This window comes from Staurois parvus, unplaced genomic scaffold, assembly GCF_062004578.1.
Source record: "Staurois parvus isolate SC_StPar_1 unplaced genomic scaffold, SC_StPar_1.0 ptg000220l, whole genome shotgun sequence".
In the NCBI taxonomy this organism is placed as follows: domain Eukaryota; kingdom Metazoa; phylum Chordata; class Amphibia; order Anura; family Ranidae; genus Staurois; species Staurois parvus.
The window spans coordinates 1,392,861-1,418,016 of NW_028318016.1; the positions used below are offsets into that span (position 1 = coordinate 1,392,861).

Consider the following 25,156-nt stretch of genomic DNA (forward strand, 5'->3'; position numbering starts at 1 on the left):
AAAAATAAAATATTTCTGATCTCCGTCACAATTATAGTCATTAAAGTTAATTTCTAACTCAAACAATTCCTATTTAATACAGTCATTTTGAAATTATATTTGTGTTCAGTTTGAAGAGGTAATCTCCAAAAAGTTTCAGAAAAAAAAATGTTGTCCAGGTTATTAGGGTGTGTACCCTAACTCTCAGAAGGGAAGCAATGCAATATGGTAACCATGCCAATATGGCATTATGTACAAAGCTGGTGTACAGAACAACCCCAGAAATGTAATGTCCTGGTTGGGTATAGAACTCTGCATTAAGATACAAATCAGATTTTAGGCATTCTCTGCAACAAAAATGTCATTTTTGGTAAAATACTCCCTAAGGGTTAATCACTTCTAAAGGAATGCATACACTGAAACATTTCTCATGAACATAGAAAGTTCACCAGATTAAAATGAATTAGTCACTTCCAGTTAGAAACAGTATCCAATTGATCACCCAGAGGGGAATGTTTTTTTTCCTCAACAAAATTACTGTTTAATATATTTTACAGTGCTACAGGTAGAATTTACTCATTTCAGTTTCTGTGCCAGTCATATTCATGCCCATGTTTTGCAAACAGTCTAGCTTCCAATTATTTTTTAATCTTTTACACAGAAATATGATCGTATCTTGTCTGTATGTGTATGAGAGTCTATATGTGCTACAGACACTCATATCTTTTAACTTCATGAATACATAGGGAAATAATGTGAAGTTCAAGTGGCTGCTTGTTTCTCACATAGGCAGGAAATATTGGTTGCAAGTTATTTTCAAAACTCTGAAAAAAATGTATGTGTTCACCTTTCCAAATACAGTACATTGCCAAAAGTATTGAAAAACCTGCCTTTACACGCACATGAACTTTAATGGCATCCCAGTCTTAGTCCGTAGGGTTCAATACTGAGTTGGCCCACCCTTTGCAGTTATAACTGCTTCAACTCTTCTGGGAATGTTGTCCCCAAGGTTTAGGAGTGTGTCTATGGGAATGTTTGACCATTCTTTCAGAAGTGCATTTGTGAGGTCAGGCACTGATGTTGGACAAGAAGGCTTGACTCGCAGGCCAGTCTAGTTCCTCCACCCCAAACTCGCTCAGGAAGGTCGAATGAGAAGGGCTGGCTTGCAGTCTCCACTCTTATTCCTCCCAAAGGTGTTCTATCAGGTTGAGGTCAGGACTCTGTGCAGGCCAGTCAATTTTCTCCACCCCAAACTCGCTCATCCATGTCTTTATGGACCTTGCTTTGTGCACTGGTTCTCAGTCATGTTGGAACAGGAAGGGGCCATCCACAAACTGTTCCCACAAAGTTGGGAGTATGAAATTGTCCAAAATGTCTTGGTATGCTGATGCCTTAAGAGTTCCCTTCATTGGGACTAGGGGGCCAAGCCCAACCCCTGAAAAACAACCTCACACCATAAACCCCCCTCCACCAAACTTTACACCTGGCACAATGCAGTCAGTGCTCTACTGTAGAGTCCGGTGGCGACATTGCATTGCACTTGGTGATGTAAGACTTGGATGCAGTTACCTTTACTTAAATGTAAAATTCTACCTTATGAAACCCTCCAGTTTGGCTGAGGCAAATGTATTCATTAATAATTCTGTATGAGTTGTGCTCTGGATTCCATCAAGTGATGGACAACCTGCACTTCTACGAGTAAACTCTTGTGACTACTTCAGCAAATCACATGAGTAAATAAGGTTCATTTGTGAAGCAAACTGGTGCTTCTTGTCCACTGTAACTGGAGTGAACCAGGCAGGTTTTTTGCAAGTTTTAACGTGTGCAAATCAATTTGCTCATTTGTGTATAGGAGTCTTAAGCCAAATATTGACCGAAATTAGAAGGTACAGAAGATATCGGCCAAAATTCAGGCCTGTGTGTACGGGCCCTTGTTTGACAGAAGTCGGCTTCTGTCGAACGAGCTTGCTGTAGAATCACCAGCCGATTGGCATCTGATCAGTACACTCAGTCAATGGCTTTGAGGGCTGAACAGCATGTTTGGGTGTCGGGGTGGTCTCCCTGTGAGAACACAATAGCACAGTGGGGATATCGCTGTACTAACATTGAATAGTTAGTACAGAGAACTTTTCGAGCTGCTCAATGTTTTGTTTTTTTAATTTACTGTGTGTACTGGGCTTTATAAAATAACACGAAAAGGCAAACTAAACCCCTTGTTCCAGAGTAATGGGTTAAGTTGATAGAGATGGTACTTTCATATCCCTTTCCTTATAGCACCAGTGGAGCATATCAAAATTCTTAGATTTCTGGGATTTGTATGGAATGGGCATACTTCTTGTCTACCCTATATGAGCTCATTCAGTGCCTAAGTGACATACTGTCAAATCCAAACACTGCCAGGAAAGTCACCAGGGGGCATATACCGTTTTTGACTTTCAGATGACAATAATGTATACATTTTAGCTGGGTCAGTTTATTTGGCAATAATTAAACTGATGTGTTCTAGAAAAAAATCTTTCTTTGGATAATATTGTCTTGCAAAATATATAAGTATTTCAAAGATGAAAAGACAAAAAAATAAACTGCTACTTTTAGAGTATCTTTTACTTTTACTGCTGCGACTTTATTATGCAGAAAATAAAGAGCAATTTGCCAAATCAACAATGCCTTTGAGCAATTTGCAAAAAAAAAAAACAATTTACCAAATCAAAAATACAAATCACATTGCTGAAGAAAGAGTGCCATTACAACCCTAAAGTGTTTATTTTTTTTTTTGCTATATCCACTTGCCCCAGAAGGTTTTACTCCCTTCATGACCAGGTAATTTTTCGCAATTCAGCACTGCACTACTTTAACTGGCAATTGCATGGTCATGCAACACTGTACCCAAATAAATGTTATCATTTTTTTCATACAAATAGAGCTGTCTTTTAATGGTATTTAATTGCCAGTGGGTTTTTTATTTTTTTGCTATATAAACAAGAAAAGACTGAAAATTTAGAAAAAAAAATATCTTCTACTATACTGTGTGTATATACAGTTGCAAGAAAAAGTATGTGAACCCCTTGGGATTACGTGGAGTTTTGCATGAATTGGGCATAAAATGTGCTCTGAACGTCATCTAAGTCACAACAATAGAAGAACACAGTCTGCTGAACATAATACTACACAAACATTAGATGTTGCCATGGTTTAATTGCACATAACATGTAAACATTCACAGTGCAGGGAGGAAAAAGTATGTGAGGCCGTAGCTTAATGACTTCTCCCAGAGCTAATTGGAGCCAGGAGTGAGCCAACCTTGACTCCAATCAGTGTGATGATATTGGATGTGTTGCTGACAGCTGTCTTGCCCTTAAAAAACACACACCTGTTTTGGGTTTACTGGTTTCAAGAAGCACTGTCTGATGTGAACCATGCCTCGCAGAAAAGAGCTCTCAGAAGACCTACGATCAAGAATTGTTGACTTGCATGAAGCTGGAAAGGGTTACAAAAGTATCTCCAAAAGCCTTGATGTTCATGTGTCCACGGTAAGACAGACTGTCTACAAATGGAGAAAGTTTAGCACTGTTGCTACTCTCCCTAGGCGTGGTCGTCCTGTAAAAATGACTGCAAGAGCACAGCGCAGAATGCTGCATGAGGTAAAGAAGAATCCCAGAGTGTCAGCTAAAGACCTACAGAAATCTCTGGCACATGCTAACATTTTTGTTGACACATCTACAATAAGGAAAACATTAAACAAGAATGGAGTACATGGGAGGACACCACGGAGGAAGCCATTGCTGTCCAAAAAGAAGATTGCAGCACGTTTGAAGTTTGCAAAAGAGCACCTGGATGTTCCACAGCACTACTGGCAAAATATACTGTGGACAGATGAAACCAAGATTGAGTTGTTTGGGAAGAACACACAACACTATGTGTGGAGAAAAAAAAGCGCAGCACACCAACATCAAAACCTCATCCCCACTGTAAAACATGGCGGAGGGAGCATCATGGTTTGGGGCTGCTTTGCTGCCTCAGGGCCTGGACGGATTGTTGTCATTGATGGGAAAATGAATTCCAGAGTTTATCAAGACATTTTGCAGGAAAACGTACAACCATCGGTCCGCCAACTGAAGCTCCGCAGAGGATGGGTGATGCAACAGGACAATGACCCAAAGCATACAAGTCATTCAACAAAACAATGGCTGCAACAGCACAGAATACGCCTTCTGGAGAGGCCCAGTCAGAATCCTGACCTCAACCCGATTGAAATGCTGTGGCATGACCTTAAGAGAGCGATTCACACCAGACATCCCAAGAATATTGCTACACTGAAACAGTTTTGTGAAGAGGAGTGGTCCAAAATGACTCCAGATCGTTGTGCAGGTCTGATCTGCAACTACAGGAAACGTTTGGTTGAGGTTATTGCTGCCAAAGGAGGGTCAACCAGTTATTAAGTCCAAAGGTTCACATACTTTTTCCTCCCTGCACTGTGAATGTTTACATGTTATGTGCAATTAAACCATGGCAACATCTAATGTTTGTGTAGTATTATGTTCAGCAGACTGTGTTCTTCTATTGTTGTGACTTAGATGATGTTCAGAGCACATTTTATGCCCAATTCATGCAAAACTCCACGTAATCCCAAGGGGTTCACATACTTTTTCTTGCAACTGTATATATATAAATATATATATATATATATATATATACTGCGCAAACTGTTGGAGCTGTATAAATCCTGTATAATTATAATAATATTAGATGGTATATATATTGAAAATCGATAAATCATGATTGATTAACAGCCTATCTCTATTCTTGAGGCCCTTTAAATTCCAGGAAAGCACAAAAATCCCCCACATTACTCCTTTTTGAAAAGTAGACAGTCAGAGGTATTTAGTAAGAGGCATGGCAAGTTTTTTTGAAGTTAAAATTTTTTGTTACAATTTTTTACAATTTTTTTGACTGGAGTGGCAGTGATCAGGGATATTGACTGGTAGCATTATGTAAAATAAATAAATAATGTTCATTTCTTTTCTTACATTTTTTAAATTTTTTTTTTAAACATTTTTTAAAATTGTTTTCCTTTTTTTTTTTTACATACTTTCACCATAGTGACATTGTACTACTCTGGAGGTTTCTCAGGGAATTTTTTTTTACACTTTGCTGTTACAATGATAATCACTGTAATAACAGTGTTTTGCACTGTCATGAATGGGTTACATTCATAACAGCTGTGATTATTACTGTGTGCTGTGATTGGCCCACAGCTATAACATAGAACAGGGTGCTGTGATTACCCAGGTACCATGTGACAGCGTGGGTCAATCACATCATCGCTATAGGAATCACAATTGTTATGAATGAAATTCATTCATAACAGCTTTTTTAACATTGTGATCATGTAATCGCTATGCGATTGCATGATTCCCTGGTTGATCAAAGTGGCCATGTACTGGAAGCCACAAACTGTAGTCGAGAGCAGTGTGCTGCACTCTCCAAGGGGCATGCCAAAGTACATGGGTGGTCTGGAAGCAGTTGAAAAGGAAAAAAAGCTAAAAAATGTTTTTTAAAATCTTTTTTTCTGTTATAAAATTTGCTAATAAATCATCTTTCCTCATAAAATGTATGTAAAATGTATTCTGTTACATTTCCATGGTGGTTTAGTCTGTGTGAAATTTATAGTGTCTACAAACCATGGTATATACTGTATATATGAAAATTTATCAACCCTGATATACTAACTGCCTGTATCATTTCTCAGGGCCCTAAAATGCCAGGACAGTACATATACCCCCTTCCCCAAATGACCCATTTTTTTTAAAGTAGATAGTCCAGAAAGTAAATAGTATTTTTTGTCACAATTTTTTGGAAAATGAAGAACATTAATAAAATTTGATTTTATTTCACAAAGTTGTCATTTTAACAAGTTATTTCTCACATACAGCATGGACATACTTACAATTACATCCCAAAACACATTCTGCTACTCCTCCCTAGTATTGGGGTACCATATGTCTAAGACTTTCTTACTGCTGAGATGCAGGGCTCCAAAATCCAAGAAGCTCGTTTGGGCTTTCAAGTAGCATAGATTATGCATCTCATTTTCGGACTGCTTTTTACATTTCTTGAGGCCCTGAAGTGCCAGGACAGGACAATCACCCATAAAATGTCCCCATTTTGCAAAGTAGACCCTTCAACATATTTAATTAGAGGCATAGTGAGATATTTGAAGATCACATTTTTGCTAAAAGTGTTTGGAAAATGAAGAAAAAAATTAAACTGAATTTTTTTTATACACAACTGTCAATTAATAAGATAGATCTCACACACAGCATGGCATACTTACATTTACACCCCAAAACATATTCTGCTATTCCTCCTGAATATGGGGAAACCACGTATGTAAGACTCTTTTGCAGCCTAGCCGCATAATGGGGCCCAGAATCTAATGAGCATCTTCAAGCTTTTAAGGGGCACAAACTGGGCAATTTCCAGACTACCTATAATGGGTTTGAAAGCCCTGGAGTGTCAGGACAAATTACTACATTTTTGAGAGTAGAAATGAGGCCCTGAACATTGTACTGTTGTGGCTATTGATCATAGGCACTGGCTGCTGCACTGGCAGTGCAGCCAGTGTCTGTGGCTGTAGTGACACTGCACTGCTCATGGCAGTATTATCTTTTTTTTTTACAATCACTGTAATGAACACTCGGTTCGCTGTGAGTGAAATGGCTCAAAGGCTCCATGTACACGGGACACTTCTGAATGATGGAAACTGACTGCTGGAAAACGCAGGTTAAAAAAAGTCTGTTTAGCCTTGTTTGCATACCGCGTTTATGCGCGTTTATGAGTGTTTGCGTTTAGAATAGTTTTTTAAAGATAACCTCAGGAGACCTTCCAAAATGCCCAGAATGCACTGAAAAACAGTGAAAAATTAACTATTTCAGATATTTTGAGAGAAAGAGAGAGAGCATAAGCAGGGAGAGCAGTATTTGCTGAGATTAGATTCTTTTTTTTGTGGTGTTTGGATGTGTTCCAGCTCATTTCTGTGCAGAAATTATTGCAGCCGTGTCTAACATATTTTCTTTGCGAAACCTCAAAGTATGGGGTATCGGGTCCATGCATTTTTCATGATGAAAGAAGGCTCTGGACAGCATCTAGAAATGAAAGAGTTAAAAAAAATTCCAAATGCTTATAAATGCGGTTAGCCGCGTTTACAAGCATTTGGCATTTGAAACGCTGATAAAATTTACTCCTGAACGCAAGTTTGGTGCATTCAAAAAAACGACTGTAAACTCAACTGGCTGTAAATGACATAGTGTACATGGACACATAGGAAAACATTAGGGAGAGTTCAGGGGTTGCTGAAAAAAACTCAGAAAAGCTCCTAAACGTGAGTTTATCAGCTGCAGTGTACATGGAGCCAAAGGCTGCATCATGCAGCTTTGTTTATAAGTTTGATCACTGTGATCAGGTGTATCCAAAGAGCACTAGAGGGTGCACATGAGCAGCAAATACAGGGGACTGTCTGACAGTTGTATAGAAAGTGGTTCATTTTTTAGCTTTGAATAGTGTGGGTAAACATTTGATCAACAGTTGTTTTTTTTTACTTCTATCCCAGTATATGTTAGAGAGGTTTACTGCCACAGTGATAATAATTTTGCCATACAAGAAGTGGGGGGAAATCTGTAACCAGGACACAAATAACAATATAAAGGGGGTTCTAGCTTTCCTCTACTCTACAATAAAATAAGTTGTATTTCTCTCTGTGTTGCTGTTATAGATTTTCAATGACTTCCTGTTTGCTAAAAACATTTTCTCATGGATGTTGTCTGGTAACAAGGATCCTATTACTTTATGCTTATTGCAGATGTGCCAATTTAAATATTTAAGCTATACTGTACATGTTGCATCAATTTTACCTTTAGTTATCAATAATCATTTCTTTTTAAGACATGCTATCCTTTTTATTTCTTTTAAAATTTTCTATTTTATATTCTCTGTGTTTAATTCTCCGTAATACCAGATTGTTCAGAGAAATCCATCAATGAATCACAATTCTTTCTCATTTTAGTGAGTCGTCCTCTTGGGACATTTATCAACCACATCTGTTAGCTGTGAGATGAGCTGAGGTATAGGAGAGGTGCAAATTAAACAAGGGTATAAAGGGGGTACAAATGTGAATGGAGGTAGAAAAAGTGGTGCAGAAGCAGAAAAGGGGTGCAAAAGTGAGTGATGGTAGAAGAAAGGGTGCAGAGGTGAGCAGAAGACGAAGAGGGGTATAGAGTAGAGCAGTGGTAGAAATAGGGGTGCAGAGGTGAACCATGCTAAAACAGGGGGTGCAGCAGTAGAACTGCCAGCACAAAGGCAGAGCAATGGTGGAAGAGGGGGAGCAGTAAGCAGTGGCAGATGAGAAGTGCAGAAGTGAGCAGTGGCAGAAGAGGGGGCACTATAGACTCTTTCCAGTTTTTAAAAATGATTGTGTTAAGGTTTACATGTGTCTGTGAGACTCTTGCTTGTTCCACAGGAATTAACCACTGGATCCTGGGTGCGGTTTTAAAAGGTGCAGGTTCAGCAATTTTTTTGTCCCAGTGGCAATCTAACACTGCTCCCATACTTAAAGTGGAACTTCACCCTAAAGGGGAAGTTTCCCCTTATGCCCTCCTCCCCCTTCCTCTTCTTCTTTAGAACACTTTTTTTGGGGAGGTAAGTGAGTACCTGGTTTTGGCAGGTACCTGCTCCCACTGCCAGTCTGATCAGATAGGCGATTCCACAAGATCACAAAATGTAGCGCAACTGCATTTGGAAGCCAGCTATGAAGCTGGAATGAGTCAAAGCTAGCTTCCCACAGTTAATATGCTGGGGTCAGGGACCAAAAGATCAGCAAAGAACTGGCCAGGGTGAGGATGGCACTAGATCCCTGAACAGGTAAGTGCCATTTTATTAAACGTCAGCAGCTACAGTATTAAATTTTAATTTTCTTCAAACAGGGTAAAGAATGTTTCTTTGCATAGTTTTTAACTGCTTCCTGTCTGCCCATTGACGGTTCCTGCGCAGCTCACAGAATGTGTACCCGGGAGCCTGGTGATCGGTATGGCTACCGGACACAGAGCATCACATTTCCGCTGTGTCCAGGCGATCACATGGTGTTTTACTATGTGATTGCTGTGACCAATCACATAGTAAACACTGAAAGTGAAAGTAAAGATCGGTTCCCTCTGCTCTCACTGTGAGAGCAGAGAGAACTGATGCAGCAACCGGTGAGTGTATCCTTGTACACTCACAGACTGCTGCTCCAGCCACCCAAGTGTCCCTGATTGTATTCGATAATAAACATGCAGCCAGAACCTGTCACCTGTCCCAGTGCTCACAATAAAACCGCCATACACCATTACCAATGTTCTGCCCACCGCTATACCCCTTACCAGCGCCCTGATCACAACTACATGCCATAACAGTGTCCTGATCACAGCCATATGCCATACCAGCACCTTGATCACCGCAATACTCCATACCAGCACCCTGATCACCGCCATACCCCATACCAGCATCCTGATCACCTAATATGTCATACCAGTATAATGATCACCACCATGCCCCATATCAGCATCCTGATCACTGCCATGCCCCATACCAGCATCCCAATCACCATCATACCCCAGACCAGCATCCTGATCACCGCCATATCCCATTTCAGCATCCTGATCACCACCATACTCCATACTAGTGTTCTGATCACCGTCAAACCTCATACAGCATCCTGATAACCGCCAAATTTTTTTTTAAATATTCAATATTTTTCCATATATATAGCAAGAAATTAAAAACCCAGTGGTGATCAAATACCACCAAAAGAAAGCTCTGTCTGTCTAAAAAAAAAAGATACAAATTTCCAACGGGTATAGTGTTGCATGACTGAGCAATTGTCACTCAAAGTGTGATAGTGCTGAAAGCTGAAAATTAGCCTGGAATGGAAGGGAGTGAAAGTGTCTGGAGTTGAAGTGGTTATATCAAGAGTGTAATGTTACAATGTCACTGCACTTTCTGTCAGTACAGAGGCTCAGTCAGCTGTCCCATGTGAAGGTAAGCTTCAAGTGTAAAGCTTACAAATTGGCAGTCCAGACATCAAAAATGCATTTAAGGGCTTACAGCCTGCTTTTACTTCTCTGCAACACAAAAAAAAATAAAAGTTTACCATTGCAGAGGTTATGAGAACACAAACTGCAACATAAATCTTGTAGTATCCTGGCTGTTCACTGATCCAACTAGTCGAAACCCACTCTTAGTGGGTTCCCAGCAGACTGAAAAAGATCCTTTTCTCCTGCGTCTCCTCAAAACTACACTATTCTTTAACAGCTGTAACAGGGTGGGATATACACCCCATTACAAATTGTCTTTGACCACCTGAGGCTGATTGCCACAATCCACCCTCCCTTCCTCCCAACGGCTCCCCTATTTTCAACTCCGACACTTTTATGATGTGCTTACTAAGGATTGGCTTCAGGAAGACCTGATCGCATTTGTGGAGTTATGCCTCCCAGACTCTGAATGTTCGCATGCCATTTCCAAACTTTACTGCATTCTCTTTTCTCATGCTTACCCTGACCATCCATTTACATCTTAGACTGGGAGTGAGAACTAAGCCGCAACCCTTATCCTGAGGATTGGGGTAAAGCTTTTCTACTCATGTTTAAACTAACCCTAGCTTCTCAAGCACAGGAACGGAATTATAAACTCTTAACTAGATGGTATCATTGTCCAGCCATATTACATATGATCATTACATCTATACCAGACCAATGTTGGAGATGCGGATAGCCATGTGGTACACATCTCCATGTGTGGGGATCCTGCCCTTAAATAAAACCTTACTGGTTGGCTATATTTCAGCTAAGCCATTCCATCACGGGTAAGGAATGACCAGAGACAATGGAAGTTGCTCTGCTTTCTGTGAGCCCTGGATCAATTAAATGCATTAATAGGGGAATATTTAGATTCCTGCTGATGGCAGGCAGAATTTTGATCCCCAGACACTGGAAATCCTCCGTGATTCCTACAATACAGGAATGGGTTGTGAAATAAAACTACAGTTGTGTCCAAAATTATTCAACCCCCACTGAAATTGAGTGTTTTGGCCAGTTTGACATTGCTTTTGATCATTCAGTCATCTTGCTTACATTTACATTAAAGAGGCACTTGTAGGTCAGACAAATATAACATAACAGTTATAATGAAATAACCACAAATGTCTTTTCTGTGCTCACAGCATTATCAGTTTTATTCAACCCCCAAGTGACATTCAATCTTAGTACTTAGTACAGCATCCTTTTACAGTTATAACAGCTTTTAAACGTGAAGCATAGCTTGACACAAGTGTCTTGCAGCGATCTACGGGTATCTTCGCCCATTCTTCATGGGCAAAGGCCTCCAGTTCAGTCACATTCTTAGGCTTGCGCACTGCAACTGCTTTCTTTAAGTCCCACCAGAGGTTCTCAATCGGATTTAAGTCTGGTGACTGCGATGGCCACTCCAAAATGTTCCAGCCTTTCCTCTGCAACCATGCTCTAGTGGACTTGGAGGTATGCTTGGGATCATTGTCCTGTTGAAAGGTCCAACGTCTCCCAAGCCTCAGGTGTGTGACGGACTGCATCACGTTTCCATCCAATATCTCCTGGTACTGAAGAGAATTCATGGTACCTTGCACACGCTGAAGCTTCCCTGTACCTGCAGAAGCAAAACAGCCCCAAAGCATGATTGACCCTCCACCATGCTTCACAGTAGGCAAGGTGTTCTTTTCATCATAGGCCTTGTTCTTCCTCCTCCAAACATAGCGTTGATCCATGGGCCCAAACAGTTCTAATTTTGTTTCATCAGTCCACAGAACACTATCCCACAACTTTTGTGGTTTGTCCACATGGCTTTTGGCATACTGCAGTCGACTCTTCTTATTCTTTGGAGACAGCAAGGGGGTACGCCTGGGAGTTCTGGCACGGAGGCCTTCATTACGCAGTGTGCGTCTTATTGTCTGGGCTGAAACTTCTGTACCCACATCTGACAAATCTTTTCTCAGTTCCTCAGCAGTCACACGGGGACTTCTCTCCACTCTACGCTTCAGGTAGCGCACAGCAGTCGAAGTCAGCATCTTCTTTCTGCCACGACCAGGTAGCGTTTCAACAGTGCCCTTTGCCTTGAATTTGCGAATGATGCTTCCTAAGGTGTCTCTTGGTATGTTTAACATCTTTGCAATCTTCTTATAGCCATTGCCCTTCCTGTGAAGAGAAATCACCTCTTCTCTTGTCTTCCTGGACCATTCTCTTGCCTTCACCATGTTTGTAACCACACCAGTAAATGTCTAGAAGGAGCTGAGTATCACAGTCATTTTAAAGCTGCCTAATTGGTGCTTATTATGCTTGATTGCTGCTCGGTGACATCCACAGGTGTTTTCAATACCTGATGGAAAGCACCTGTATGAACCTCTGTTCTTCAGAGTGGTAGTCTTTAAGGGGTTGAATAATTGTGGCAATGAAGAAACCACATAAGAACCATTTACTACTGTATTACATAAACAATTGATGTCATTTTAGTTGCATTTGGGTAGTTACAACGTCCTTGTAGGATTTGATTCTGAATACAATTCCAAATGTACACTATAGTCCCTAAACCCCTTTACAGCATTGGGGGTTGAATAATTTTGGACACAACTGTATGACATGCGTATGGAAGAGTTGATAGCTGTGGCCGATGAAAATTACTTTAGCTTTTGTGACACATGGTATTTGTTAATAGAATGTTCTGACTTTTCCCAGCTATTGCCATGTTTGAGACAATAGACATAGGTATTTACTTTTTAATGCTATGTTTGCTCAAACCTATTCTCTATTCTATTTTTCTGTTCTCCCTCATTTCTTGCAAAAGGTGGCCTTGATGGTACTTATACACTGAAGCCTGACCTTGTTAGTGTCATTTTCTTCTGTGTATTTGCCTTTACCTTAAAGGAACAGCCACAGGATAACAAGTGGCATACTCCTTTTTGACAAGAATGTATTTTTGTCCCATAGCCGATCTAACTACCAGTTCTGCCAGGTCCATTGCTATATCACAAGGGAACTCAGGGAGTCATAGGCCATAGTACCAGCAGACTACAGTACTGAGGTACTGAGATTGAGATCTGACAGTCTGAACAAGATCTGAAATATTTTCTTACATCTGCACGTATTGCTTGCCAAAAGAAATGCTGAAGAAAGTGTTCTTTTCATGCTTCAAATGACCCATCCAGGCAGGTTTTTTTGCTAAATCCAACACCATCTATCTACCTAAAAGCCTGATACACTACAAGGTGTTCCACATTTTCACCCTGAATTTTGTCAACTTTGATACTGCAAGTTTTGTTTAAGAGTAGTAAAACACCAAATCCACCCCCCCCCAACTGGCTTTCCATTGGTAATGACATCACGTAATTGAGCGGGAGACAAAGTTGTCCCAGGAGACATCTACCAGACAGCTTGGGGTTCTCTGTAGGCTCCTCCAGCCTCCAGTGGTCAGCCCTATGGTACTAGCATCAGGGTTATGTTCAAATAGGTCCAGATTTCACTCAGCAGACCCTATAGTCTCTTCAAGTGGAATAGTGGAAAATCCTTCTCCATGATCCACACTGTTAAGCAGTAAAGGGGACACTGTTATTTCCTGGCACACAGTTCCCTAACTGGTTTCAAAATTCATTGTGACAATTGGGTACTTCTTACAGCCAGCATACACACACACACACAACTCCTACCCAGTGCTGGTCGAATGTTCAGGATCCACGACCAGGTTATTACCAGGGTAACCAGGTCGGCAGAGTCTAGAAGAGCGTGTATGCTTTTCACAATTTGACATGTCTGGGTCTGTGACCAGACCCGGGTGGATAAATAGGGACATATGCATGGCAGTGTCTCATTTCATAGGAACCTGAAACATAAGACATTTAAACAGTCTGTTAGATTTTATCTGCATTAGCCTGTTGCTGCCAGGCAGCCAACATTCTATTAGCCGTTTGCTTCTCTGCCAGGCTCTTTTATTGCTGTGCCAAGTTCTGCTGATGAACTTGCTGCTGGACAGCATTAGACTGTAACAATGCCTGGTTAAGTCCTCCATGCTGCAGGATCATCAAGTTCTATGATTCACAAAAACAGCATACAGTCATTTTAAATGGTTCTGCACAAAGTATTCAGACTGCAGGTTTTACAGACCACAAAAATAGTGCACTTTCCCTTTAAATTGCACAGGTCAACAAGTCCACGGAGGCATGAAAAAACTAAAACCCGTAAGTGTACAAAAAGCATGCAAGTGCAAAAACACAAACACAAAAAAGTGCACTTAAGGGTGTGCTTCTGTCCACCCCGAAGGGGTAGGACCCCTACCCTGATCCCCCCGGGGAGCAAGGCTTCTGAAAGGGATAAAGGGTTTCCAACATGGTCCACCTAGCCAAAAGATCTGGCGGACCCCTTTCCTTGTGGCCAGCCGAAGCCAGCACCAAGTACTTGGTCAGGGAACTCTCCCAAAGAGATACACATACCACCCCCCGCCCCGCAGGAATAGGGGGGGAAGGAACCTTATGGCCACGCATTCTCCCCCTAGACTTTAGGGCAGGCCCCAGGCCCCACACCTTCCATCCTAGTGAGAAAAAAACACACACAAACGTAAAAGGTGACAAAGCAGTGAGGAATAAATAAATAAATAAGTGGCCTTGCAATTGTGCACTGGCTAGGCCCTGAGGCCTGTAGCAAAAAAGTTGCCCTGGACTTAGCCAAAAGGCCTAGCCCTAAAAGGCGCAGTGCAGAAAAAGTGTTTAGAACAGTGACCATTTGCACTTTTCACACTTCGGATCTCACCCCCATGTGCTACTAAGAGAACCCCTGAGGCGACCACTCTCAGGGGGCTCTGTCTTCCCGGCCAGACAAGGTAGACCCATTCAAATTAGGAGGAACTGGGCTCCTCCAGTTTTCCTGTGGGAATTACTCCCAGGCCCCAACAGCCTCTGCTTTATCTGGCATAAAACATTTAGCACAAACATACACAGTCCATAACAAGATTACTTATTTTCGGCAGAGACCGGCCCTCTTCAAGCCAAGTAAGATATACTTTTTTGCCATTCACAAGCTCCACCAAATGTGATAGTTAGCTTTAAGCATAGAGCTTGCAGAGAGCCTGTCCAGACATCAAAGTGCATTTAATGGCTTTTTGCCTGTTTTAAATCCTCTGCAGTACAAAACAAACAAGGCAAGCTCACTCTTTCAGGGGTTATCAGAACTCAAAATGCAGCATAAATTTTGTAGCCTCTTGGCTGTTCTAATTAGTCAGCACCCATTCTCTGCCTGTTCCCAGCATAGACTCAAACCACTGTATATATTATAAAAAAATTCACTCTTAAAATAAATCTCTTGGTCATATCAATGATGTCAGATGATCTGGATGATACTTGTGTTTACCGAGCAAGCATCAAATGTCATAACATTCAGTGATTGCAAACCTGTGCAAAAGTCGCTATTGTGATAGTTTGTGTCCTCATCAACCCAGCTTAATCTTATGTTAATGTTACACTAACAATTTATGCAAATGTGTTTTTTTCCCACTGCATGTGCCACAATGTAGCAGTATTTTTCCTGCGAAAAAGAAGATTTGGTAAGCCCTGTACTTTCAGAGATGTTGGATTTTACAACAATTGTCTGCATGGGAAAAGCTTTGTTCAGAGATTGGATTGTTTGGACAGTGAAGTGAGTCTCTTTTATTTGAAAAAACCACACCCCTTATTTAACAACTTGATCACCCTGATACCCTTTTTTCTCTTGATGACTAAAAAGATTGTCCACACTTGGATTATATTTGGCACCTATGGCCATTATTGTATCTTTTAAAAAGTAACTGTCATACCAGAAAATCTTGAAGAGAGGAGACACTGTCAAAAAATGTCATTGGATTAATAATATTCTGTAAAATCTGAATCATATGTATAGTATCCTATAGATAGGTCAGATTCCACCAGAGGCTTTACGTTAACATTTATATATTCCCCCAATACACAGTGTCTCTGGTTGTGTAGAAGTATAATCATAGGTACTACCCTAATTAGGCAGTAAATGGTTGCCCCTGGCACTGATGGCAGCCATGAGCTAACACATTTGTCTGATTCTATTTTTACAAAGTGTTTTAGTTACTTATAAATCTGTTTAGTTCAGGCCTGGACTGGGACAAAAAATAGGCTCAGGAATTTTGGACTGTGCAGCCTCAAGCCCGGGGACCCTTCCTTTGGAGCCAGTGTTGGAACGCCAGGGCCTGGTCTCAATTGTGACCTTTGTAGTATCGCCACTTGTGTCAGTAGTTTTTTATTTTTATTTTGTTATTATTATTTTTTGCCATTGTATTTGATTTATTTATTTATTTTTACAATTTTTATTTAAATAATTTTTTACAATTTTTTATAGGAGCCCCGTTGGGGGGCTTTGGAAAGATATCAGGGGTCTAAACAGACCCCTGATATCTCTACATCTCTGCAGCCTCAGTTGTACAGAATGAATGGACAGGAACAGCTCTGTACAGAGTTTCCCATTCATTCATAAACTGAAATATAGTAAACACAGATTCCCTGCACAAGTCGAGGAGAGGGGGGAACCTGTCAGTGCTGAGGGGGAGGAAGGGGGCCGGGAGAAAGCACAGGGGACCTAAAGAGAGGACAGGGGCCCGGGGCAGCAGAAAGAAGATGGATAGGAGAGGCAAGCATATCGAAGAACCAATCCGTCCATTTCTTTCCTGCAGCCATGGATTTGTTCTTCTGTATGCTACCCTTCAATAGCAAGCAAAAAGATAAAAAGATGTAGTGCAGCGCTAAAAACCAATCATATATCAATACAAACTCTGATACGATTATGTAAATTTCAATATGCAAATTGTGGAGCACAGTCCCAGGTAAACAGGTCCTTTGCTGGAAATGAGAAGTGCTGATGTGACAATTCTATTCAAAAATCCAGTGAGATATCCAGTGAAGAAGTGGTAAGATTGCCTACTAACCAGAAGCGCAAATAATATGCGCATTTGAGAATCCAGGGTCAGCTGGACATTGGATGAGGGGGCAGTCGAATCGGATGTTGATGTCCTCCGGGGGTTCCTCAGGTAGGATGCAGCCTAGGTCTATCGCTTCCTTCCTCTGGTCTCAATGGGACGTCTGGGGTCGTCCTGGGCTGGGGTTAAATGCTCAGATCCGAGCAACAAATGTATGGATACCAGTATATATGCAAATAGGTGCCGCCGGACCTCCTTGATACGGCGGCGTGATGTCAAGGCGTGCAAGGGCTCCTCCTAGACGCATTTCGTATAACCATACGTCTACTGTAAGGGTGATGCCATTGCTGCCTGACGTCTAAATGGGTCTATATATAGGCATCCCGCCTGAATATCCTCCACTGCGCATGCGCAAGTGGCACGGACGCCACATTCATGGAAACCCTAGATGTAGTGGGTGCGTGTAACACTGCGCATGCGTGGGCGCCAAGATCGCCATTTTATTGGAGATTCTAAACAACACGAGCGCACGTAGTTTCACACATGCGCGAATATCGCGTTCACCATTTTACTGGTGCCAAACACACTGATATCGTGCGGACCCAAATGCGTCTGTGGGAACAGCAACAACTGAATTCATATAGAACAATATAATAATATAATAAAATAAGATAGATGTACATAGGACCAGGGGCATTATGTCAGATTAAACATCAATATACAAAATTGAGAACTATGCATTCCTCATCTATATAGTACATCATACACATCAAATAATTAAAATTATTAATATATGCAAGTGTCCATATCAATATAGAAAACCTCATGAAAGGTGTGTTATATAAGAACTTAAATATACATAAAACTTCAAAGCTTATAAAATATAATCTATAAATTATAAACGTATATACTGTAAACGTTTAACTAAATGAATATAATAAATGGATAAAATGGATATATAAAACCGTATAGCTGTATAAATTATGAAGATACTGTGTAGGCAGTCCTGATGTATAGAAACCATGGCCCCTCAGCTATTATCTATGAAACAGTTGATGTCAATTTCTACATTATGACCTGCGGGGGTCAAAGTCTTCATTTCAAAAATCCACTTGCTACCCAGCCGCCTCTCCTACACAGGCAGCCCCAGCCCACCGAGCAAATGCCCAGTGTGCTCTATGGCCAGTCCAGGACTGGTTAAGTTGAATCCTCTTTCGTCATATACTTTTTTAAGCTCTCTGGTCCCAGTATATAATGATCTGAATGACTACTTTTTTTTGTTTCCAAATCTCTTATACATCTAAAGATATACATTTTAAAACATATATCATTGTTGTCTAGTTTTATATGGGCCAATACACAATAGATTTTACTGACAAAAATAAATGGTTACAATCACCACAAATTTGCTAGTAACATTCTCTGCATTTATATTGCTGGTGATTGTTTCATCTACAGTACTAGAATTCTGGGTAAATGTGCTGCAAATGTACAATTAATGTTCAGTGAATGTATTGTGTATTTCTACAAATAGCATAGGATGTTGGAGTTTCTCATTAAGCAATGTAGCAAAAGTTGTCCCCACCAAGGAACATTATTTTCATATAGCCCTTTATTAAGGTCCAAAACAAGCAGGTAGCAGCAAGTTAAAGTACAAAACACTCCACATAGAATTACAAAACTTTTAGCCACTGGATATATTTTTTGGAACATGGAGTACAAGGAAAAAACCCTAAACAATCCTTTTGTCATACGAAATTACCCAAAAAAGTTCTTGCAATATTTAATTGTGAAAAAACATGGGAGGACCTAAGGTAGCCACCTCGAAGTTGTATTAAGCTACATATAGCCATATAAACTCATGCTAACAGCTGACTAGAAAGAAAACTGATGATAAAACATCATATTATAGCTTATTAGTAATATTAGCCTCACCACCTGGCCATGAAAGCAGAACTGATGGGGACCTATATAAAAATACAAACACATGGCTGGCTCCACCCACTCCATTTCTATGTGTTCTATGTGTACACCTTTCAACTGTACTTGTCACACAATAATGTGAGGACAACAAAAGCTCCTCCCCTTATTCCAAGCATGAAATTGATGGGAAACTAAGTATTATGAATACATCCCATGCTTTGATACATGTAATTTGTTAGCTTCATCCATGAAATCTGTGCCTTTGGAATCGGCAATTGAAAAACACCATTTTATTAATGCCAATTGTGCCTATTACATAACCTAGGAATATAAAATAAAATCTTTTATTCATTAAAGTAAAAGGGGTACATGCAAGATGGAATGTAGTAAACAGACAACATAAAGTACACCAATTACCCCCTTTTTATAGCGGGTTTTTTTTTTATACAACAGCCAATTATGAGTTTATAGGTTGACTTTTTTTTGTCTTTTGTTTTTTTCTCCTTATGTATTATAGTCGTACTATACTTTTTGTTTGGATGTTTCAAGGAGTTGTTATGTTTTCATTGGTGTTTGCTAATTTCGGTAAGGCTATTTAGAGGATGGCTTTTGTTTGCTTTCTTTGTATTCCATGCTTGAAAAAGAGCCTGTCCATTGGCTCGAAATATTGCAATTTTATGTAGAGGATTATGCATTCTATTTTCTGCTGCGTGCTTGCTTTGCACCTTCAAGAAGAGCTATGCATTAAACATTCTAGTATACAAGTCCTCATCTGCCCAGTTCTTTGCTAGACTGGAGAATTGTTTACCAAATGAATGCCATTAGACTGTTGTTTTTATGCATGCATAATTTATGCATTTAATAAGAAGTGGACTGGAGTAGCTTCACTGAATGTTAAAGTTTCTGATTTTGTACATGTATTAATTCTCTGCCCACAGATCTTTTTTTCATAAAAATATAATGAATTAATGCACAGTCCTTTTAAGAAGCAAGTTTCAAATATATAAATACAAATATATAAAATCACGTATTAATATACATCAGTTTTGGTTAGTCTGCGGTAAACGAGTTTACTATATTTTCAAACACCTTTCTTCATATTCTATTTTTAAATTAGTATTACAGTTAAATGTATTGTTTTCAATGATAACATATTGATATACCAGAGTAACATCACTATAAAAGTATCAAATGGTCTGTTAGCCACAGTTCTTGCACTTCCATACTAATAAAACATAATTTAAAATACATTTTCACCATTCGAGCATGTTTTTGGGGAATGTGCAATGACTGAACCATGTACCAGGGTATAAATTAGGTAAACAGTACTGTAAATTCCTTTGAACAACTGATAATTGTACATTTTGCTGACAAATCTTCCCAGTGATTTACCAGTGTATGTGAGATCAATGTCACAGTCACTGCTTTATAGCTATGTCCCAAATTGTTGTTTTTTTTTATTTTTTTGGCATTAATTAGCATTGACAATGAATGTCAATCTTTAAGAACTGTAATTAGTTTTGTTTTTACTGCTTCTAAAAAGCAAAATTTGCCACACAGTAAAATAAACATCTATTAACATACATACAGATGGTAACAACGCTGTCTTTTTTTTTAAATAACAGCTAACATAAAATCATATTTAATTACAATTATTTTAGTATATGATATAATGAACACCACTACTATTATACCACAACTAGCTAGTATATGGCTAATTTTATACCCTACACATTTTTCAGTCCAGTATGTTAGGCAGACAGAATGCATACCCATATTGAAATAAATACTATTCATTTGAATTAGCATTTTGCAATTGATCTATTGCAATTTATTTAACATATGGGCAATATTAAAATGCTATTAAGACATCATAAATTTTTATCTTACCTGTTAGGGATACCATGAATCCTTCAAATTCACACAATGCTTTGCCTAAAGTAAAGTACCCAAAGATGTTGTTGTGGAAACAAACACTACTCCCAAAAATAGTGACAAGCAGATCAGCTATGGCAAGGTTGACTAGTATGTAATTCAGAGGGGACCTTAGCTTCTTATACGTAATTGTGACTGCTATAACCATACCATTAACAAAAGTAGCTAGGACCACCACTAAACCCATGAGGACTGCTATAATCAAATAGGTACTACGAGGGGCAAGGTGAGGCCACTGGGGTCCTTCAAAGGGTCCAGGAATCTTCTGAGCCGACATGTTCGCTGCCCTCATTTTTGTAATTGACTTACTATAACAAGTGGTGTTGAGACATAGAAAAGAAGCGTAAATACAACTGGCCAAGTTTATATGTGCGATTTGGCTTTATATAGCCTAGGAGATTTAAAGTTCCAAAGAGGATCTTTTTCTTAAAACATTTTAAGCTTCTGCTTTTGAATCTGTAATCTACTCTCTTTTTCTTTGTCTAAATAGAGATCAACTGAGAGAGATGCAAGGTGACCTAACTCAAAGACACATAACCTAATTAGCAGAGTTAAGTATGTGGAAATGTTGTGCTTTTGTTAACAAGATTGGTACACACAAGAGGATTTACTGTGTATTAGGCACAGTCATTTAGATTCTCAAAATGTGAGATAGGAAATGTTCTAGACAGTTTTAGTAAATAAGTTTTAGAGCACAAATATGTCTAAAGGTTTTTTTTTTTCAAGACAAGAAAATACAGTAATAGCAATTATCTTGTGCAAGTATTTCTGTAGGAATGCTCCTGTGTGGGACACAAATTTCCACTGCTAAGAAGCACTTATTATCACATTAATACCCACTTGGGTAAGCCATTGCAAATCTCATTGTTTGATTACATTGAGCTGTATAAAGCCAACTTTTAAACTAATCATAGAAGAGCAACATAAAAAAAATATGTAATTCACTGAAACAACATGCTTGGGGTTGCCTTAAAACTGGAATTACAGTACGTTAAAACGCTTGTGGACAGTATCAACATCACCATAATATGACACCACATAAATTGCATGTCTCTTCATGTACTTTACTTTTACCTAACTGCGTGGCTTGCATACAGCAGCAGCAGAATAATATGACTGATTTTCATCCCACAAGAAATTTGTAATGGGTAGTTTTTGCAAAAAAGATTTTCTGTGCAGAAGTAATAACTGAGTGTTAGAAACAGAAGAGGCAATGCAGCCAAAAACTGTTGTTATACTTACACTATATTGCCAAAAGTATTGGTACGCCTGCCTTTCCATGCACATGAGCTTTAATGGCATCCCAGTCTTAGTCCGTAGGGTTCAATATTGTGTTGGCCCACCCTTTGCAGCTATAACAGCTTCAACTCTTCTAAGAAGGCTGTGCACAAGGTTTAGGAGTGTGCCTATGGGAATGTTTGACCATTCTTCCAAAAGCGCATTTGTGAGGTCAGGCACTGATGTCAGACGAGAAGGCTTGACTCGCAGTCTCCGCTGTAATTCATACCAAAGGTGTTCTATTGGGTTGAGGTCAGGACTCTGAGCAGGCTAGTCTAGATCCTCCACCCCAAACTCGCTCATCCATGTCTTTATGGACCTTGCTTTGTGCACTGGTGCACTGGTGCACAGTCATGTTGGAACAGGAAGGGGCCATCCCCAATACCACGTACCTGGTGATGGATGCCAATGGAGAGAGGGCTTCCCTTGTGGCCAAGTTCCGGACTCCCCTGAGAGTGGGACAGCGGGAGTCAGGCCCAAAGTTGCACAGGTCGCCTGTAGGAGTGCTGGTTGGTGGTCCACTCAGAAGCACAGTTGGAGATAGGTCAGCAGACAGGAGGCGCCTGTGAGTGGTATGCAAGCCCTTCCGGGATTTAGGTGTTTACTGGGTAGTCAGTTCAAGCCAAGGTCAGGTGCCAGGTGGGAATCAGAGCAGACGTAGTCAGATTGGATAGCCGAGGTCATGCACAGAGGAGCGAGAGAGAGAGTATCCGTAAGCTCGGCCAAGGTCAGATCAGGGGTAAAGCAGAGTAGACAGGTCCAGGAGCAAGCCGAGTCGGTAACAGGAGATCACGGGTCAAGTCACAGGAAACAGGAACAGGGCATGGGGAGCTAAAGATCATCCAGCAACTACAGGAAGTGATGAGCCTCCTTATAAAGGCCGTCTGGCACCAGACTGAGGCTGATGTGTCCTTCTGTGGCCATGAAGAGTACTGGCAGAACTGCCAGATCTTCCAGAACCTCTGCTGTGGACGGGACCCTGACGCCCAATCTGTTCCCACAAACTTGGGAGCATGAAATTATCCAAAATGTCGTATACTGATGCCTTAAGAGTTCCCTTCACTGGAACTAAGGGGCCAAGCCCAAGCCCTGAAAAACAACCCCACACCATACTCCCCCCTCCACAAAACTTTACACTTGGCACAATGCAGTCAAGAAAGTACTGTTCTCTTGGAAACCACCAAACCCAGACACGTCCATCGGATTGCCCGACAGAGAAGCGTGATTAGTCACTCCAGAGAGCACGTCTCCACTGCTCTAGAGTCCAGTGGTGGTGTGCTTTACACCACTGCATCCGACGCTTTGCATTGTACTTGGTGATGGAAGGCTTGGATGCAGCTGCTTGGCCATGGAAACCCATTCTATGAAGCTCTCTATGCACTGTTGTTGTGCTAATCTGAAGGCCACATGAAGCTTGGAGGTCTTTAGCTCTGCAGACAGTTGGCAACTTCTGCACACTGTGCGCTTCAGCATGTGCTGTCCCCGCTCTGTCATTTTACGTGGCCTACCATTTCCTGGCTGAGTTGCTGTTGTTCCCACTTTGTTATAATACCACTGATTTATATATTTAGTAGCAAGGAAAGTTCATGGATAGACTTATTAATGCACAGGTGGCAACCTACCATGCTTGAATTCACTGAGCTCCTCAGAGCAACCCATTATTTTACAAATGGTTGTAGAAGCAGCCTGCATGCCTAGGTGCTTGATTTCATACATCTGTGGCCACAGGGGTGACTGGAACACCTGAATCCAATGATTTGGAGAGGTGTCCCAATACTTTGGCAATATAACGTATTTACATATATATATATATATATATATATATATATATATATATATTGTGTATACTGTAAAACAAAAAAGCTAAAGCTATCAATGTCATATTAATAGGGGCAAAACAAGTCACAGAGCATAGCTTGTTGTGGTCTATTCAGTAACACAACGTGTTGTTTGCCAACCAAAAAAATAAAATAGTGTCTTTTTTTAACATTGGGGGTTCAAAAATTATACAGGTTTGCACCACAGCTATAACGGCAGTTTGGAAATGCTGCATCTTCTGAGGTCTTGAGGGGCATTTAACATCTGAACAAAGAAAAAAAATCTTTTTTAGATAACAAAAATAGAAACAGCATACAAATGTGCCCCACAGCTTTGTGAGAGACTGAGCAGGTATTTAGCATCCATAAAAAAATAAATTTCAGTGTCTTTTTTTTGGACATTGAAGATGGAAATAGCATACACATTTGCACCACAGCTTAAAAGTCAGTTTGTACAGGCTGCAGTTTCTAGGAGCTTGTGTGGGCATGTTTGCATTTGAAAAAAAAATGGTGTATTTTTTGGACACTGACAATGGAGACATGATACAGAATTGTACTACAGCTTGAAAGCCTTTTTGAACAGGCTGCGATTTCAGACAGTGTGAACAAGCATGTAGCATCTAGAAAAATAATTAAATAGTGAATCCTTTTGGATACTGAGGGTGGAAAAAGTATACAGGTTTGCACCACAGATTCAAAGCCAGTTTGGACAAATCTCAATTTCTGAGAGCTTAAGTGGACATTTAGCATCTGGAAATTATGTGGAAATAGCATACAGATTTGCACCACAGGTAGAAAGCTGTCCAAACTCAGTTTGAACAGGCCACAATTTCTGAGAGCTGGAACATGCATTTAGCATCTAAAAAACATTGGTCTTTTTGGGGCACTGATGATGGAAATAGCATAGAGATTTGCACTACAGCTAGAAAACGTTTAAGACAAGCCACAATTTCTGAGATTTTAAGTAGGCTTTTACCATTTGAAAACTAAAATATTTTTTTTCCTACAATGAAAATAGCATACCAAGTTTTTCTACAGCTAGAAAGCTATTTTGAACAGGCCACAATTTCTGAGAGATTAAGGAGGCACTTTGCATCTGTTTGCAGGAATTTAGCTTCTGAAGACACTGGGGACACTGATGATGGGCCAAGCACCCCTGTGTTCGGTTCGTGATCAAACATTTGACCCTAATGAATGTTCGA

The 25,156-nt window shown here is 40.2% G+C and overlaps 1 protein-coding gene across 1 annotated transcript in view; it reads right to left on the minus strand.

Moving 5' to 3' along the window:
- Nucleotides 1-21,197, minus strand: part of LOC149460852 (pinopsin-like) — a 41,332-nt gene extending 20,135 nt beyond the window's left edge. Inside the window, exon 1 of the mRNA XM_089679187.1 lies at nucleotides 20,815-21,197. Coding sequence (XP_089535313.1) covers nucleotides 20,815-21,151 — 337 coding nt within the window. The 5' untranslated portion in view covers nucleotides 21,152-21,197. The remainder of the gene's footprint in view (nucleotides 1-20,814) is intronic.
- Nucleotides 21,198-25,156: the final 3,959 nt, after the last annotated feature.